General features: G+C 40.7%; 1 protein-coding gene across 2 annotated transcripts in view; it reads right to left on the reverse strand.

Moving 5' to 3' along the window:
- Positions 1 to 13535, reverse strand: part of TRIM37 (tripartite motif containing 37) — a 291747-nt gene that overhangs the window by 176287 nt on the left and 101925 nt on the right. For both annotated transcript variants that reach the window (XM_073615167.1, XM_073615166.1), the window contains exons 12-14: positions 7444 to 7520; positions 2392 to 2571; positions 911 to 1025 (exon numbers count right to left, since the gene is read on the reverse strand). In XM_073615167.1, the coding sequence (XP_073471268.1) occupies positions 911 to 1025; positions 2392 to 2571; positions 7444 to 7520 (372 nt within the window). The remainder of the gene's footprint in view (positions 1 to 910; positions 1026 to 2391; positions 2572 to 7443; positions 7521 to 13535) is intronic.

The raw sequence follows: 13535 nt of genomic DNA on the forward strand, positions 1-13535 counted from the left end.
TTTTTGCTTAAAAATTACTTAGAACCCCCGAACATTATATATATTTTTTCTTCAGACATCATAGAGAATAAAATGGCGTTGTTGCAATACTTTATGTCACACTGTATTTGCGCAGCGGTCTTACAAACGCAATTTTTTGGGGAAAAAAAAAACACTTCCTTGAATTTAAAAAAAATAGGAAAACGGTAAAAGTTAGCCCATTTTTTTTTATATTGTGAAAGATAATATTACACAGAGTACATTGATACCCAACATGTCATGCTTCAAAATTGCACCCGCTCATGGAATGGTGACAAACTTTGACACTTAAAAAATCTCCATAGGCGACGTTTAAAATTGTCTACAGGTTGGCAGTTTTGAGTTACAGAGGAAGTCTTTTGCTAGAATTATTGCTCTCACTGTAACGATTGCGGCGATACCTCACGTGTGGTTTGAACAATGTATACCCATGCGGGCGTAACTTGCGCATGCGTAGGCTTCTGCGTGCGAGCATTGCGGGACAAGGCACTTTAAATACATTTTTTTTTTCTTATTTTACTTTATTTTTTATTTTGACACTGTCCCTTTAAAAAAAAATTTGGATCACTTTTATTCCTATTACTAGAAATGTATACATCCCTTGTAATAGAAAAAAAAACATGACAAGACCTCTTTAATGTGAGATCTGGGGTCAAAAAGACTTCAGGATCTCACATTTACATGCAAAAAAAAAAAACCGCCCACCGTTTAAGAAAATACCGGGGTTATGGCAGCCATCTGCTGCCATAACCTCGGTATCTAACATATAAGTTCCGATGTTTAACAACGACAGGAGGTCCAGGAGTGGTTAAAAGTAGTAACAGATCTACCCCAGGATCATAGTAAATAATATCACAGGGCAAAAACAGAGCCAAAGACTAGCAATACTTACTTCTTTCAGGTTGTTTATTTGTTGAACATAGCTAGTTTGTGCCGCCTCCAACTGAGAGATGTACCAGTGCTGGTCTCGACTCTTCTGAAAGAATGTAGGGGAACGAACCTGAAATCTAAGGAAAAATTACAGCAAATTATAGTACTATTCAAAGCATGACAGACATCAAATGGAACTTTGAATGTTCAGTCAGGTTCTAAGGCCATACTTTAGAGCAAACAGAATTACTATTATTACTACACTGAATTTCAAGTGCAAAAGTCAAGCTGACCCAAACAAATGCACCGGCAGGACAAGAAAATTGAGGATAATCGGACATGAAGAGACAATAAAAACATTTTTTAAGCTTGAATATTAGCAAAAACTTACATACCCACTCATGTTTCTGAGAGCCATACAGTAGTGCAAAGAAGTTTACCAAAGCTTATGTATATGGAAGGCTATAACAAAGTATACATGTCTTTGCTCATTGAATCCATTTAACATTGTACTTGGAATGTTACTGTGGGCCTCTTAAAAAGTGTCAATGGAGATAATAGGATTTTTGTACTTACCTGTAAAATCCATTTCTTGGAGTACATTACGGTACACAGCAGGTCATAAATCATGACTTACCTGGGTTATGTACCACCTATAGGTGAATGGACAGTGGCAGAAACAGACAGGAAGCCCTCACCTCCTCACCTATATAACCCTTCCCATACAGGAAGTACTTCAGTTTTGTAACAAGCAACGAACCCCCAAAAGAGGGCAGGGACCTACACGTCCCGTGATGTACTCCAAGAAATCGATTTTACAGGCAAGTACCAAAATCCTATTTTCTTTTTCATACATGATGGGAAACCGAGTAGGTTATAAGTCATGACTACATTGGATGTCACCAAAGCAATGTACATGAGGGGAGGGGGGCAGAGTAACCATCATCAGGCTCAAAGAAGCCACTCCGCAGGCCTGCAAAACACTGCAAGCAAAAGCAGTATCCTCAGCAGCCCTTGCATCCAGCTGGTAAAAACCTTATAAAGGTTTGCACTGAGCCCCAGGTTGCAGCCTTGCAAACCTGAGCCACTGATGCCTGATGGATGGCCCAAAACTTCTGGTAGAGGAGGCTTTCACTTGAAAAGGTGAAACCTTATCCTTCAATAGGCTTGGGCAATAAATGGACAAATCCATCGTGAAATGGTTGACTTCATTACCACCTGACCCTTCTTAGGACCTGCAAAAACGTGGTTGCCACAGTAGAAATAAATTATAGAATCTCAGATACGTCAGGAATGCCCACTATCCCCTCTCATCTTATTATTACATATTTACTCTCAAACCTCTTCAATGCCAACCCGGTGTGTCACCAAAAAAAAAAAAAACACTTTGTCCCCCTATGCGATTTAAAGAAAAATAAAAAACCTGTCTGCAATTTGTGACAGTGGAACTTTAGTTCTGCTTTTATATCTAAAAGGTCTTAACATATCTGATTCAATCATTACCTTAAAATTACGGTATCATTTGCACGATTAAGGTAGCCTTCATTTGCAAGTAGATCCAGTCGAAAGAAACGATTATACCCCCAGCACTCTCCCACTTCAAAATCTGAAGCAAATTCTCTAATGATGTTTTTAGCAGGATCATTGGAAGACTGGTGAACCATCTCCACTCGATACTCATACCTGGGAGGGAAATAACTATTACACACAGAGGCAACATAACTGTGGATTTCCAGCCAACCAGAACACATTTTGACAAGTATAGCTATGCTGAATTACTTTTTCCCACTTACCCTAAAAAGAACACATTTTCTTTAGAGCCACATAAGGTTCACATGCAAAGGACATACAGTGCCTTGAAAAAGTATTCATAGCCCTTGAAATTTTCCACATTTTGTCATGTTACAACCAAAAACATAATTGTATTTTATTGGGATTTGATGTGATAGACCAACACAAAGTGGCACATAAAATGTGAATTGGAAGGAAAATGATAAATGGTTTTCACTTTTTTTTTACAAATAAATATCTGAAAAGGGGGGCCATGCATTTGTATTCAGCCCCCTTTACTCCGATAGCCCTAACTAAAATCTAGTGGAACCAAATGCCTTCAGAAGTCACCCAATTAGTAAATAAAGACCATATGTGTGTAATTAAATCTCAGTATAAATATAGCTGTTCTGTGAAGCCCTCAGAGGTTTTTTAGATAACCTTAGAGAACCAAACAGCATCATGAAGGCCAAGGAACACACCAGACAGGTCAGGGATAAAGTTGTGGAGAAGTTTAAAGCAGGGTTAGGTTATAAATAAATATCCCAAGCTTTGAACATCTCCCAGAGCACTGCTCAATCCATCATCCGAAACTGCAAACCTACCAAGACATGGCTGTCCACCTAAACTGACAGGCCACCTAAAAAGTCCAGTTTGAAGTTTGTGAGAAGCCATGTGGCGGGCACCGCAGACACGTGGAAGAAGGTGCTCTGGTCAGAGAACACCAAAATGGAACTTTTTGGCCTAAAAGCAAAATGCTATGTGTGACAGAAAACTAACAATGTACATCATCCTGAACACACCATCCCCACCATGAAACATGGTGGCAGCATCATGTTGTGGGGATGCTTTTCTTCTGCAGTGACAGGGAAGCTGGTAAGAGTTGATGGGAAGATGGATGGAGCCTAATACAGGGCAATCTTAAAAGAGAACCTGCTAGAGTCTGCAAAAGACTTGAGACTAGGGCAGAGGGGTTCACCTTCCAGCAGGACGACGACCCTAAACATATAGCCAGAGCTACAATGGAATGGTTTAGATTAAAGCATATTCATGTGTTAGAATGGCTCAAAGTCCAGACCAAAATCCAATTGAAAATTGCTGTTCATAGACGCTCTCATCCAATCTGACAGAGCTTGAGCTATTTTGCAGAGAAGAATGGGCAAAATGGCACTCTTTAGATATGCAAAGCAGGTAGAGACATCCCCCAAAAAACTTGCATCTGCAATTGCAGCAAAAGGTGGTTCTACAAAGTGTTGACTTACAAATGCACGCCACACTTTTCAGATATTTATTTGTAAAAAATTTTGAAAACCATTTATCATTTTTCTTTCTACTTCACAATTATGTGCCACTTTGTGTAGGTCTAGCACAAAAAACCCCAATAAAATGCATTTACGTTTTTGGTTGTAACATGACAAAATGTGTGAAATTTCAAGGGGTATGAATACTTTTTCAAGGCACTGTACACCAAAAGTAGGACATGCTCAAATTTTCTTCATCTTCTTTATAGGGAATGATACTTGTGCACCTAATTCAGTGTTGGATCAAAGTCTTTCAGCACCCAATGTAAGGATGCCAAAATGCACAACAAAGGCTACAAGGCTTTAATCCATAAATAAATGCACAGCAGTTTGCACCGAAAGTAGGGCCGAAACAACTAATCGATTAAATTGACAACTAATCGTTTATGAAAATAGTGGTCAACTATTTTTATAATCGATTAAATCAGTCAGCCGATTGGTTGCTCTGCATACAGAATGCATTGTTTACATATCAGGAAATACAATGCAGCACACATATAGCTCAGTATACCCTCCATACATGTCAGTAAGTGCTTGAGAACTTGTGAATGTGTAAGGAACAATGCCTCATGGGACATGTAGTCCTGGGCAGGAAGTGAGTGGTTCTAAAGGCAGACTTTTTTTGGATTTGCTATAGGGGCACACTATACTATACTTTGCAGCTTGCTATTGGGGCACTCTGAAGTCAGGAGGAGCCATATGTGTCAGTGGGGTACCCCGGAAGAGAAGAATCAGGGCTGCTCTGTGCAAAACCATTACAAGTAAGTATAACATGTTTGTTGTTTATAAAAAAAAAACAAAAAACAAACACTTTAAAGACTGTGCAGGGAAGGTCAGCATCTGAACCTACAGAAGGTGGAGGCTGATAGACTGGAGGTGATGTAAGGCATTACAAATACATTTAAAGTAAACTTTTACCAGTATTGTGCGCTATATATAAAATGATCATATCCATGAAAAAAACTCCCTTCATATAGCTGCATGTCTGAGTTAAAATGCCCACATGTCCTACTTCGGAGGGCAATTTATTATTATTATATATATATATATATATAAATAATTACTTTCACAGTATAAATTGAACCCTTTATAGTAGCGACTATCTACTCTTTTTGTATTATAAAGGGCTAATTTTATTTTTTTTTTAATCCCATGGTGACAGGTGATAACCAAAAAAAAAAAAGTATGTTGCTGCTACTAAATATATTAGGCCTGGTTCCCACCACTGCGTTTTTTGGTGCTTTTTGCAGAAACACGCTACAATTCATTTAATATGGTTTCCTACGGGACACGTTCACATCTATTCTTGTTTTAGCCGCTGCGCATTTGAAACGGGTCAAGGAATTTTTTCAATGCAAAACGGTGCTTTTTTGGTTCAATAGACTTCAATGGAGAAGCTGCAGAAAAGCATGTAGTGCGCTTCTGCCGCAATTTGCATTTTTTTAATCTGCCCAACAAATTAGCCCAAAAAAGCATAAAAAAATGCAAATCAACGCAAAATCACGTGTGCAAATACGCACAGCAAAACGTATGAACCGAGCCCTATGCTGGCCATACATGTATCAATTTCCAGACGAGAATATTGATACGCAAAATCTTTGTACATTCGCTGAAAGATTGTAGTTTGAAAATTTCACTTTTAACATTCAGTTTTAAAATAAGTGTAATTTCTGAAAAAAACAAACATACACTGTCTGAAAATTCATGTGACCAAGAAGTTTTCTATATTGCTCTTTCCAATTTTCCCATGGTGGAAAACGAACGTCGATTTGATCCCACTAACGATCAGAAAATCGAACGCGTTTTCTTAAAATTAACTTTTTTTTTTAAGGAAGACATTGTTTTGTATGGCCAGCATAAGTGACAGCAGGCGCAGGGAGCTTTAATTAAGCCACCTGCCTATGACAAGGGAGTCTGTCATGCATAATATATTACAGTTCTGTCTGAAAATCACCAAAACCGTCTTTAATTTTTTTTTTCTTTAAATAAAAAAATTGATCTCTGAGTCTGATGATATTTACCAGATTTAACCTCTAATAGTACATACACTAGATCTCTACTGTCTATTATTCTCAGAGTGGATTAGAGATTTTGCTCCCTAACCATATAGCTAGATATTTATATATTCTACTGCATATAGATATTTAGGAATAAATTGCCTTTTTTTTTTTAAACTTTACATATTAACTAAATTATACACCACACTTTATTTTAAGGTTATTATCCAATTAGTCGATACAATAAAATCGGCCAACGAATCGATTATGAAAATAATCGTTAGTTGCAGCCCTAACTGAGAGTGTCTCTCTCGGTTTAATCAGCAGATCTCTGCTGTCACTGTCAGCCTTTCACTGCACCCGGTTTATCAAGCACATTCAGACCAACTGATATAGGGGAACGTGTCACACTGACAGGTGATTACACAGGGAGAACTGCTCTCTAATCTACAAAACTGAGCTTTCAGTTTGACCGCTCAAGTTTTCAGGATTGAAAGAGACAGCTGGTCAATGTGAAGTTAAGAGGCTCCTTATTAACTCCAGCCCTACCGGCATTGCACCCAAACCGGTATCTTTTTTGCTTCTGACATAGTGGATTTAAGTGCTCTTTAGATAGGAAGTAAGCCTACTGACCTCTGGTATAGGAGTGGCTAGCAGGCGCTTAGAAGGCAATACTGTGACCTCCTATCATCTGTTTTTTTTTTTTTTAATTGCCAAATGCCAATTTTACTTTGCAGGACTGTGCCACAACTGCGAGCCAAGCATTTGATCAGCGGTTGCAGTGTGGCCTCACTGATCTCAAGAGGAAAGTCCGTAGCCTTGTTGAAAGTGCCTGTACACATACACAGCATGTCTACAGCTCTGTCAGGTTTTAATGTTAAAATTATCGTGGGTGTGGCCAGCTGTCAATTTTTACTGCCCCCCTGAGGAGCCAGTGTGGAAGAGTCCTAAAAGTGACTACATATATAGCTAAAACACAAAAACAAAACAAAGAAAATTCATGAAAGAACTAAATTAAATTAATATACTTAAAAGGAGTACAGCTAAAGTTTGTTTGGCTGTACCTTTCCTTTGGATCACAGGAGTGCAGTTCGTTCTGTACTCCTGTGACCCGATTCAGCAGACAGCGGGCTGAAGCCACAGAGCAGCTCCAGGTTTGGGCAAGATCCCAAAAATGAAGTCAGGATAAGCCCACATGCCTGGACTGGCACCAGGCTCAGCCTCTCAGTGAGCTGCTGAGAGCCTGAGCCAGCGCTCCAGCCACCTCCACAGCCCAGCACTCCAGTGAGGGGGGGGCAGAGCAAACAGCGGTGACATTCACAAGCTCTCTGAACACGGAGCCCCGAGAACCGAGAGTTCGGCGGGGTTTGATTGCTCGGTTCTCAGTCTTAGAGCCATTATTCTGCAAAACAAAGAAACATACTTCTCTTTTAATAAGAAGCCAAAATATTATGATGCAAAGTATCTATCAGAATGGAAACACATACTTTGATGTCTCTGGGAGTCCAGCAGAAAGTTCCAGGAAGACTGATAAATAGTATCCTCTTACTACTCCATTTCCGTCCTAAAATGGACACAGCACAAAAATGTAAAATGTATTCTTAATCTGGAGAACAAATACTGAAAGTGGAACTTAACTGTACCTGAGCACCACAAAATGAAAAAACGCTATTTAGTACCGTTTTAGTATTCAAAGCAAACTCGCCCATCCATCCATGTCTCAATGCTTTATTTCATTGAGAAACCCCTTTGAACCCCCCCTCCCCGCAACTGTGGCCATCTTGAGTAAGGGCAGATGATCATGTGGCATCTACTTCTGGAATCCATCTGTACTTAGCTCAGGCATGAAGGCAGGAGGGGGTATTTAGCTTAAAAAAAACAAACAAACCCATGAAGACTCCTGGGATGTATGACATCATTTTGGTCTAGGTCAGAAACCAGGAGGCAACTGAAGAAATGTAAAAAATAAATAAATAAATAAAACAAAAGTTTAAAACAATTGAATATATTTTCCTATTTACTAAGGCTAGCAGCATAAGGATTAAAAATAGTTTGTGTTAACCACTTCAATACCGGGCACTTTTAACCCCTTCCTGCTCAGGGTAAATTTTCAGCTTTCAATTTTTTTTTTTTTTTTTCACACAAGTAGGCCCCATTCACACAGGCTATCCGATCAGGTCCGCCAGTCAGTTTTTCAAGCAGATCTGAACAGACACTGCATTGTCCTCTATGGAGCGGTGGATGTCAGCGGACACATGTTCACTGACACCTGCCACCATTCGATCCTGTCCGCCAAGGACAGATGGTGGTTCTATTTTCCATCCATCCAGCGGATCAGATGACCGCCTGTCCGTTTCCATCTGATTGCCCTATCTGATCTGATTGACTGTGTCCGTCCTGCATAGCAAAGCGGACCAGTCATTCACCTGCTCAGCGGGGATCAGCAGAGAGATCCCCTGCTGAGCAAGCGGAGGTGCCTGTGTGAAAAGGGGCCAAAGAGTTTTCTTTTGGTGGTATTAAATCACCACTGGGTTTTTTATTTTTTGCTAACTAACTTAAAAAAAGACTGCAAATTTTGAAAAAAAAAAAGTAATTTTTTTCTTTGTTTTTGCCATCAAATTTTACAAATAAATAATTGTTCTTCATAAATTTAGGTCAAAATGTACTCTGCTACATTTCTGTGATGAAAATAACCCAAAATAATGTTTATTATTTAGTCTGTAGGAAAGTTATAGTCCACAAACTATGGTATATATTATAATATGTAATCCAAGAAAGATACCATGCTAGTGACACATAAAAATAACTTAAACACAAAACTAAAAAGCAGCCACTAAAAAGTGAGATACACACACAGAATAAATGGAAAAAAATGTAGCAGCGCGAGGAAAAAACGTGAATAGATACTTGTTATATCAATTCACGTTTTTTCCTAGCACTGCTACATTTTTTCCCATATAATTATATATATAATTATATGGGCGGCACAGTGGTGCAGTGGGTAGCACTCTCGCCTTGCAGTAAGAAGGGTTGCTGGTTCGAATCCCGACCACGACACTACCTGCCTGGAGTTTGCATGTTCTCCCTGTGTCTGCGTGGGTTTCCTCCGGGTACTCCGGTTTCCTCCCACACTCCAAAGACATGCTGGTAGGTTAATTGGATCCAGTCTAAATTAGCCCTAGTATAGGTATGAATGTGAGTTAGGGACCTTAGATTGTAAGCTCCTTGAGGGTATAGGGACTGATGTGAATGTATAATATATATATATATATATATATATATATATATATATATATATATATATGTAAAGCGCTGCGTAAATTGACGGCGCTATATAAGTACCTGAAATAAATAAATAAAATATAATTATATATATATAAAATTATATATATATTTCAAATCTGATGTGCCAGGACAATACAAATACCCCCAAATTACCCCTTTTTGGAAAGTACCGTCTAAGGTATCTAGTAAGAGGCATGGCAAGTATCTGAGTTGTAATTTTTGGCACAATTATTTAGAAAAGAAAGAAAGAAAAAAAACAATAGATTATAATTTTTTTTTCTTTTAATTTTTATTTATTTTTTATTTTTTTTACAATTTCTATATACCAACAGTGTGACCAGACCAATACAGTGTTACCATACTAACACTGTATTACTCTGGGAAGTGATCAGGATTTTTTTTTTTTTTTTTTACACATTATGATTGCTTATACCAATGAATTTATTTGGTATAAGCAACCATTTTTACTGAATGAAACTGGTTCATTCTGTGTCTTTTCTTGTGATTAGCTGTGATTGGCCAAAGATAATCACATGGTACAGATGGGCTGTGGACAGAGCTGGTGACAGATTGCGCCGCTGCAAAGCTCCTCGACCACGCGAGAGGTGCATTCTGGGAGGACGTTATATGAAAGTGAGGTGTTAAGTAAAGTTTGAAATAGTGGCTTTCAAAGTAAATTGCATTTAGGCTTTGTCTCTTTGCACTTTATTGGCAAGTTAACCACTTGCCGATCGCCTCACGACAATATACGATGGCAGAATGGCATGGGCAGGCAGAGTAATGTACCCGTACGTAATTCCCCTCCCGTGGGCGGGGGGGCGCAACGGATGGGAAGCTTCCTCTGCTTCTGAAATGTAAACAGAAGCAGAGGAAGTGGTGTCATCTCTCGTCGTGCAGCCTTTCCGTTACGGCGCCCAAGGAGAGAAGACATCAATGTGAGTTTGCACCAACACTACACTAACACTAGTACACATAGGCACATAAATCACCCCCCCCCTGCACCCCCTGTCACAGTGACACCAATAGCAGTTTTTATTTTTTTTACTGATCACTGCAATGGTGTCATTTTGTGACTGTTATAAGTGTTAGGGCTGTTAGTGTTAGGCCCCTTTAGGTCTAGGGTACCCCCCCCTAATAAAGGATTAACCCCTTGATCGCCCTCAGTTAACCCTTTCACCCCCTGTCGCCAGTGTCACCAATCGATCATTTTTCTGATCGTTGTATAAGTGTCACAGGTGAGGCTAGTTAGCCTGTTAGTTATTTAGGTTCACCATCAGCTTTTTATAGCCTCAGGTACCCCCATATACTGCCCAATAAAGGTTTTAACCCCCTGATTGCCCCCTCGTTAACCCTTTCACCAGTGATCACCGTATAAGTGTTACGGGTGACGCTGGTTAGTTGTTTTTTATACCCAAAAAAGGTTTAATCCCCTGATCGCCCGGCGGGTGATATCAGTTAGGTTTTAGGGTCAGATAGGGTCTGCGTCGCCCCAGGCAGCGTCAGATTAGTGCCAGTACCGCTAACACCCATGCATGCAGCATACACCTCCCTTAGTGGTATAGTCTCTGAACGGAACGATATCTGATCTATACTAGCGTCCCCAGCAGTTTAGGGTTCCCAAAAACGCAGTGTTGGCGGGATCAGCCCAGATACCTGCTAACACCTGCGTTTTGCCCCTCCGCCCAGCCCAGCCCACCTAAGTGCAGTATCGATCGGTCACTGTCACTTACAAAACATTAAACACGTAACTGCAGCATTCGCAGAGTCAGGCCTGATCCCTGCGATCGCTAACAGTTTTTCTGGTAGCGTTTGATACAGTTGCTGACAGCCTAGGGGCTTTTTTACCTGGGAGTCTCACTAGTGTACCAGTAAATTTAGAGCCCAAAATGGCAAATCGAAGGTACATTAGTGAAGAGGCCTACACGTTTCTGAGCATGACAGATAGTGAAGAGGAAGTCACTCATCTGTCAGATTCAGGCTCAGAATACGATCCTGTAGACAACAGCGGCTCCATGACAGATGGCAGGGACCATAACTCCGTCGTCAGAGCTAAGGTCAGGCGTACCAGACCCCGATCTTCTTCTGCTGTTGAGGTGCAAGAACCGCAGGGCTCTCGTATGGAGCAGAGAAGTACTAGTGCCGCTCATCCTTCTGGTGAACTGGCAAGCACCATCGACCTAGTACATTCTGGTCGTAGTCAAACCAGCACTGCAGTAACACGTGGTGACGTGGCGAGTCCCATAAGTGCAGTTCAATCTGGCGAGGTGGCAAGCACAAGTAGTGTCCCGCTGCCACCAAGAAGACAAAGACAGGCCCGTTGTGCCCATAGTGTCCTTCCTGCAGAATTTGCCAATCCTAATTGGGTGCCCACCACTTCTGCAGCACCCGTACTTCCCCCATTTACTGGCCAACCCAGAATTCAGGTGGAAACAGTTGATTGTTACAGCACTTGATTTTTATTCGCTGTTTTTCACCGAAGATCTCTATAGATCTATTGTTGACCAAAGTAATTTGTATGCAATTCATTGCCGCTAATCCCCAGTCCTCCCTTGCCAGAGATTGGAAACCAATTACGGTTTCCGAATTTAAGACCTTTCTGGGCCTATCCCTTGACAGTTAAAATGAGTACGTTGCGGTCATATCAGTCCACTGACCCAATTTACCATATGCCCGTGTTCTCTGCCTCCATGACCAGGGCACGATATGAGCAGATCTTGCGGTTCATGCATTTCAACAACAATGAACTCTGTCGTCCTCGTGGAGACCCTGGATACGATTGGCTCTACAAAATTCGGCCCTTCGGAAACCACTTCAACCAACGTTTTGCAGACTTGTTTACTCCCCATCAAGTTGTCTGCGTTGATGAGTCCCTGGTTAAGTTTTCTGGATGCTTGTCTTTCAAACAGCATCTTCCCAGCAAGTGTGCCAGATACGGGGTCAAGATGTATAAGTTCTGTGACAGGGCCACAGGCTATATATGTAGTTTTATGGTTTTCGAGGGAATAGATAGTCACGTAGAGCCGCCAAACTGCCCATATTACATAGGGAGCGCTGGCAAGATTGTGTGGGACTTGGTGTCACCCTTATTTGGAAAGGGGTACCATTTGTATGTGGACAATTATTACACGAGCGTACCACTTTTTAATCACTTGTTTGATCATCAAATTGGCACACGTGGCACAGTGCGATCAAATCATCGGGTCTTTCCCCAGCGGCTTGTAGATTCCCATCTTAGGCTGGGGGAGAGAGCCTGCTTGAAGTGTAATAACTTGTTCTCTGTGAAGTGGAGGGATAATAAGAATGTTTTCATTCTTTCCTCCCTTCATGCAGACACGACAGTTCAAATTCCTACGGCGACTGGTGTTGTGGAGAAACCCCTCTGTGTCCACGAATATAACCAAAACATGGGAGGGGTGGACCTGGTACAAAAAAGTATCTGTATATTTATTTCAATTGGCTTTGCTGAACGCTCATGTGCTATACAGAGCTTCAGGAGAGACTGAATCCTTCCTTAAATTCCAGGAAGGGTTCGTCAGAGCCCTTCTGTTTCCAGACGGTGCTCCACCTCACCTTCCCAATCCAAATGCAGTAAGCCGGCTGCATGACAAGCATTTTCCGTATGTCCTCCCGAGTACCCCTACCCAATGAGCAAGCGCGGATATAGGCGTGACACCCGCTATTATTGTCCCTGCTGTCCTGACAATCCTGGTCTTTGCATTGGTAAATGTTTTGAATGCTACCATACATTAGTGGTGTTTTAGCATGGAGTACAGCACTGCACAGACTAGGACACACTTTCACAGGGTCTCCCAAGATGCCATCGCATTTTGAGGGACCAGAACCTGGAACCGTTACAAAAAAAAAAAAAAAAAAAAAAAAAAAAAACACAAAAAATATATAACAAAAATAGTTGTCGTTTTATTGTTCTCTCTATTCTCTCTCTCTATTGTTCTGCTCTTTTTTACTGTATTCTATTCTGCAAGGTTTTATTCTTATTATGTTTTATCATGTTTGCTGTATGTAATTTTTTTATACTTTATACACTTTACTGTTTACGGTTAACCATTTTTTTGTTTTCAGGTACGCCATTCAGCTGCAGCATGGATTTATTTATCTTGACAGCAACAGCGTTTGCTCCCACAATATATAAAGCAGTGACTCCAGCGCTGTAGGAGGTGATTTCACCACCAGAGTTAAAAAAAGAGCATATATGCCGAAGCATGGGGACAGCAGGAGTGGAGGAGCGATTTGCTCCTAACTTTTGGGGCGGATGCCCCCATGCTTCGGCATATAT

Source organism: Aquarana catesbeiana, linkage group LG02 (assembly GCF_042186555.1).
Source record: "Aquarana catesbeiana isolate 2022-GZ linkage group LG02, ASM4218655v1, whole genome shotgun sequence".
Classification (NCBI taxonomy): Eukaryota; Metazoa; Chordata; class Amphibia; order Anura; family Ranidae; genus Aquarana; species Aquarana catesbeiana.